The sequence below is a fragment of the Thalassophryne amazonica genome, chromosome 12 (genome assembly GCF_902500255.1).
Source record: "Thalassophryne amazonica chromosome 12, fThaAma1.1, whole genome shotgun sequence".
Lineage (NCBI taxonomy): Eukaryota > Metazoa > Chordata > Actinopteri > Batrachoidiformes > Batrachoididae > Thalassophryne > Thalassophryne amazonica.
The window spans coordinates 57,186,580-57,192,579 of NC_047114.1; the positions used below are offsets into that span (position 1 = coordinate 57,186,580).

The following is a 6,000-nucleotide window of genomic DNA, read 5'->3' on the forward strand; positions in this document are numbered from 1 at the left end:
CACAGCCACCAACTGATCTTGTATGACGTCACTCAGGCCCCAGAAGAAGACATCTTGGAGCGCCGCAGGATTCCACTCACTCTTTGCGGCCAGAATTCGAAAGTCAATGGTGTAGTCGGCCACTCGACGATTTCCTTACCTTAACCTCATCAAAGCATGAGCTGCTTCGCGGCCAGGAGAGGCGTGCTGGAAAACCTGCTGCAGGGAGTTGGTGAATGCCGAAAGGGAGGAGCAAGATGGTGCATCGCGGCTCCACTCGGCTGTTGCCCATGTAGCTGCCCGACCGGAAAGGTAAGAAATCATGAATGCAGTCTTCGCCCGATCGGACGGAAACATTGATGCCATCAGTTCAAAGTGCAGCTCGCACTGAGTGATGAATGGTCGAGCATCCCCAGACTCTCCGGACAAACGCTCGGGTCGAGAGAGTTGGTTACATACTGCAGGGGCGGGGATGGAAGCCGGTGGCAGTCAATGGTCCCGGAAGCGCCATGGTAGCGGGAACCGTACTGGTCGAGGCCTGATGTTTTAAAGTGTTCAGGAGTTGCTCCATCTGCGAGCTCACAGAGGCCATGAAAGCATCTGTCGCTTGACTAACTCACTGACTCCAGAGCTCAGGGCAGCTAGCTGGTCCTCTTGCTGAGCAAGCCGCTGGCTGTGATGGCATACCGCCCGCTGAACAGCTTCAGGGTCCACGTCTGCTACGTCCATCGTTGGCCTGATCCATCTATCAGGTTCTACTGGCAAACCAGGCAGGACACAATTGCAGGATGTGGACAAACAGCTCTGTGTAATTGAGGCGTTTACTTGATTCGTAGGCAGGGGTTGGTACACAACAAGGCAATCCAAAAAGAGTAACAGTAACACAATCATCAGGCAAGGGCGAGGTCCGGATACACAGGCAAGTAGTCAAAAACACGATGAGGCAGTCAAGGCAAGAAACACGAGAAGCAGAGCTAGAAAGAGGCACAAGGCACATCGATCAGGCGAGGAATACAGGCACACAGTGCGGTATATAAAGCCTCAGGTAATGAGCAGCAAATCAGGGACAGGTGTGAGGAAACTTCCGGAGACAGGGCGTGTCCAGCACAGAGGGAAACGCCCCCCATGCCGAACCAAGAGAAGAAGGGGAGCAAGAGAAAGCAGGACAGGGAAAACACAAGCAGAAAAGCAGTGCCAGAGACAGACAGATACAAAAGCAACAAACCAACCCACACACAAAGTCCAAATCCTGACAGCGATAGACTCAAACATAACAATATTCATTGATATTATAATAGCCAAGTGGTGTGTGTGTGTGTGTGGCTTAGCTCATGGAGAAACTGGGGAGAGCTGACATTTGCCATTTTGCATGCTTATGTATTTTGGGTCAAGGATGAATGCTGCGAAAATGGAAAGTTGATAGGACTAATATTTTTTTGAGAAATTAGCGATATTAGCTAACAACTGTGAACAATGGATGTTGTGCTGCAATGCACTGTGGGAGTTCAGGGTTTTGGGTTCATGTTTGTTTAACAGTGTTGTTAGTGTTATTGATTTATTGTGTTTATGTAGTTCAAGTGTCATGTTGCCATTACCATGAGTGAGAAGTGTAATGTGATTGATGTCTTCCTCCATGTCTCTGTGGGTGTGTAAAAATAAACTAATAAAAAAATACATGCAATACCCCATAATGACAATGTGAAAAAAGATTTTTGCAAATGTATTAAAAATACAGAAAAAACTATAAAACCATATGTAGGTAAGTATTCACAGCCTTTGCCATGAAGTTCATAACTGAGCTCAGGTGGATCCTGTTTGCACTGATCATCCTTGAGATGTTTCTACAGCTTAATTGGAGTCCACCTGGGGTAAATTCAGTTGATTGGACATGATTTTGAAAGACACACATCTGTCTCCATATAAGGTCCCACAGTTGACAGTGCATGTCAGAGCACAAACCATCCATGAAGTCAAAGGAATTGTCTGTAGACCTCCAAGACAGGATTGTGTTGAGGCACAAATCTGGGGAAGGTACAGAATAATTTCTACTGCTTTGAAGGTCCCAATGAGCACAGTGGCCTCCATCATCCATAAATGGAAGCAGTTTGGATCCACCTGGAGTTCGGATCTCTTCCTAGAGCTGGCCTCCCGTCTAAACTGAGCAATTGGGGGAAAAGAGCCTGAGTCATGGAGGTGACCAAAAACTGGTGGTCATTATGGGGTGTTGTGAGTAGAATTTTGAGGGGAAAAAATGATTTTACTCCATTTTGGAATAAGGCTCTAACATAGCAAAATGTGGAAAAAGTGAAGTGCTGCAAATACTTTCTGGATGCACTGTATTTTGGGTCAAGCCACCAAAACGGAACATGGATAGGACTAAGATTTTCTGAGAAACTACACAATGAACAATGGATGTTGATAATTATATTCTGGACTCACATGCCACAGCCAGTGTCAGGAAGGAAGAAAAGCAAATGTAAAATAAAATATATAGAAACAAGAGTTTGTGAAGGTTTGTATTTTTTCATTTATTTTTATTTTATTTGTTTTCACTTTAGCTTCATGGTGTATTAGTCAGGTCTATATGATCTTTCTTTTTCTATTGTGTGTGATCATATGCAGCGTTACTCTGCTTCTGTAAAGCACATCTTAATGTTGCACTTATTAAATACCATAAATACACTGCCCTCCACTTTTGATCAGGTTTTTACTGGTCCATGGTGAACTCACTTTCTGCTGCCAGATACAATACGCAGCAGCACTGCACCTGACCACAACACTACACCAGTGGGTGCACAGACGCATGACTTTCGTCATGTGGGCGCTGGGCATGAAAACCACAACTGTGTCAGGTGGAAACTACCCGTACAAAGGACACTGCATTGTGCTGTTCGCTCTTTTGCATTGGATGGAATATAAAATCCTTTCTCTTCTGAGTCCATTATTTCCAATTATTTTCAAGCATAGTGTTTTTTATTACCTGTGATGAGGGGCACCAAAATTATGTTTTTAGATTACATATAAACCTGTATCGTATTTTAAATAAAGTAATAATGTTGCATATGATAACTCAGTGACAGTTTGCATGTGTAGTCAAACCAAACATACTGTATGCAGCAGCTTGACAGACTTAATATGTAAAATAAAAAAATATTGTTAGACGGTATTTTTATTTTGGCCACCTATTGACTGTCTTCTCAAATACACCTTAATGTGTGTTTAATAGAATATTGTTTAATAATATTACTTTTCTGGAAGGCAGTCATGTGATAAAGCTCTGCAGTAATGTGATTAAGCATAGCAACAATGTGACTGATCATAACAACAGTGTGACTGACCATAGTAACAATGCGAACGAGTATAGCTACAATGTGAACGAGTATAGCAACAGAGTGACTTAGCATATCGACAGTGTGACTGAGCATAGCAACAGAGTGACTTAGCATATCGACAGTGTGACTGAGCATAGCAACAGAGTGACTTAGCATATCGACAGTGTGACTGAGCATAGCAACAGAGTGACTTAGCATATCGACAGTGTGACTGAGCATAGCAACAGAGTGACTTAGCATATCGACAGTGTGACTGAGCGTAGCAACAGAGTGACTTAGCATATCGACAGTGTGACTGAGCGTAGCAACAGAGTGACTTAGCATATCGACAGTGTGACTGAGCGTGGCAACAATGTGACTGAGCATAGCAAATATGTTATTGAACACATTAATAATGTGGCTGGGCATAAAAGTGTAGATTGATTTAATTGTGACAGCAACTGGAAAATTGTTGCAACCATTTTCCTGAGCATATCAACAATATGTGGCAGTGCATAGCAACAGTTCCTGGGCTGAAAGATTCTGCCTTCAACATGACGATTTCAATAACAAGCAAGATATCAAAGTGAAAGTGGTACAAGAATCGTTCTTTACTTATTGTTATTGCTACACTAACTGCTTTTTGCCTGCTATTTCAGGCATGTGCAGAATTGCCTTTGATGTAGCACATGTGCACAGTAGCCAGTAAAAAATGGCAAAATACATGGATGTGCATTTGAAATTATGTGCTGTTATTGAATGCCTCAGAGCAGAAGATTGTGCACCTGTGGACATTCCTCAGTGAATGAGTGTTGAGTTTCAAAGGTGATAATCCAGCCATGTCAAGTCTACATGAAAAGGCCTGCAGCGGACGCCCCATAAGAGCCACGAATGTACAGCATCAAGTGTCGGTGCGATGTTGTAGTCCTCACAGAATTTTTGGAACATGGCAACATGCCAACTGCACAAACACACTTGAAATGGGTTCATCCTGGAAAAGACAGAATTCTTCAGTATGACAATGTTTGTTCACACACGAGTCGGATGCATTGCGGTGGCTCAAATCTTGCCACACCCGAAGTACAGTCCGGATCTATTGCCTGTCAATTTCTTCTTTTTTCCGAGGTGAAAGAACACCTGAAGGGACACCGTTACACAAACGATGCAGGGTGTAAGCAGCTGTTTTTCACTAGTGCCAAGAGAAGATGCCCAGTTTCTTCACCGGCAGGACGCAAAAACTTGTCCGGTGTTGACACTGCCTGATGGAGAACCTTCCAAGCTTTAAGCAGATTTACGATTTATGCGAGTATGGAATGAAATAATCAAGTAGGAAGCAGAACTTTTCAGCCAACCCCCTATAAACCACGAACACCCACATGTGACCTGCAGAAGGAAGTATCTGTCTCAAAGTGACATTACAGCACATTTATTTGTAGGATTCAAACTTTATAAAAGACACCTTTGAGATCTGTAAGCAGCACATTAGTGTGTTATACTGTAATTATAATGTTAAGGATACTTACAGAGATCATTTTACACTTCAGTGTCCTCGATGCTCAAGGAAGCAATAAGAGGTAGACAAAGTGAGGAAACATGAACCATAAATACTCAACAATTACACAGTTCCTTGTATATTTTACTGCAGAATTTCATATTTGAGAAAGTCTTGAATATTATACTGCATAAACAGAAAGGTGAAGCAGTGGAAGAAACAAATGACACAGTTCTAAATGTGCTGAGAAAACTGGAACAGAGCACTGATCCTGAATTACACTGGTTTATATATAGAAATGTTTTAAATGTGTAAAGGCATGACACTGTACAATATTCTACTTACAAACAGCATCTTGTGACTAGTTAAACCAATAATACATGTGGAAAAGTTACAAACTGCAACTGAGAGTGCAGAGAACAACCACCTGGATGGCCAACTTTTTTTCTGAGCTCACGTCACATTTCCCCCTGAAGCTGTGCACATGCTGAATAGTGATGAGGACCAACCTACCTTCCTCATAGCCCCACTCCAGCTCATCTTCCCCTGGTTTATAGTCAGAGTCCTCATTCACATTGTCAGCCATGGTGCTCACTGCAAGGAGATACCAGTTCGCTGTCCCAGCACAAACTGTACTCTTTGCTGGACGTGCTCCCAAACAAATTCTCTTACCCTTTCACTCACTCTTTTCTTTCTTTCTCCTTTGTGTTCTTACTTTTTTGGCTTCCTTATTCACTGTTTTCCGTCTTTGTCCTGTCCGCTGCGGGTTCAAATCAGCTGAGTGATGAATGTGAGATTCTCTCTCTACTCTTCAGTCTCTCCATGTATCTTGACTTTCTTTTGCTCCTCCTCTTTCTCTCTTTTAACTGGTCTGTTCTCTCTCTCTCTCTCTCTCTCTCTCTCTCTCTGCACACTGCAGGTGTGCTCGCTCACTCTGGCTTTCATCCAAATCATGACAATTTATTTCTTTTTGTGTGTACTATTCTTGATCAGAACTAAACTTTCATAAGGTGTTTCTGAGTTATGTTTTGACCTGTTTCTAGTGTGTGTGTGTGTGTGTGTGTGTGTGTGTGTGTGTGTGTGTGTGTGTGTGTGTGTGTATTGGAATGTCGGCAGGAAGGTCGTGTTGGTGTTCCTGTTGGAGGCCACAGACCCTCCCTTGGGTAAAGGAAACAGCAGAACATTGCAGGAGAGTGAGAAGTTACAAAACCCAACTTT

At 42.9% G+C, this 6,000-nt stretch overlaps 1 protein-coding gene across 2 annotated transcripts in view; it reads right to left on the minus strand.

Moving 5' to 3' along the window:
* Nucleotides 1–5,630, minus strand: part of ca8 (carbonic anhydrase VIII) — a 50,494-nt gene extending 44,864 nt beyond the window's left edge. For both annotated transcript variants that reach the window (XR_004564059.1, XM_034183128.1), the window contains exon 1: nt 5,296–5,630. Coding sequence is in view for 1 of the 2 variants with exons in the window: in XM_034183128.1 (XP_034039019.1) it covers nt 5,296–5,368 (73 nt within the window). In the remaining variant the exon portion in view is untranslated. The remainder of the gene's footprint in view (nt 1–5,295) is intronic.
* Nucleotides 5,631–6,000: the final 370 nt, after the last annotated feature.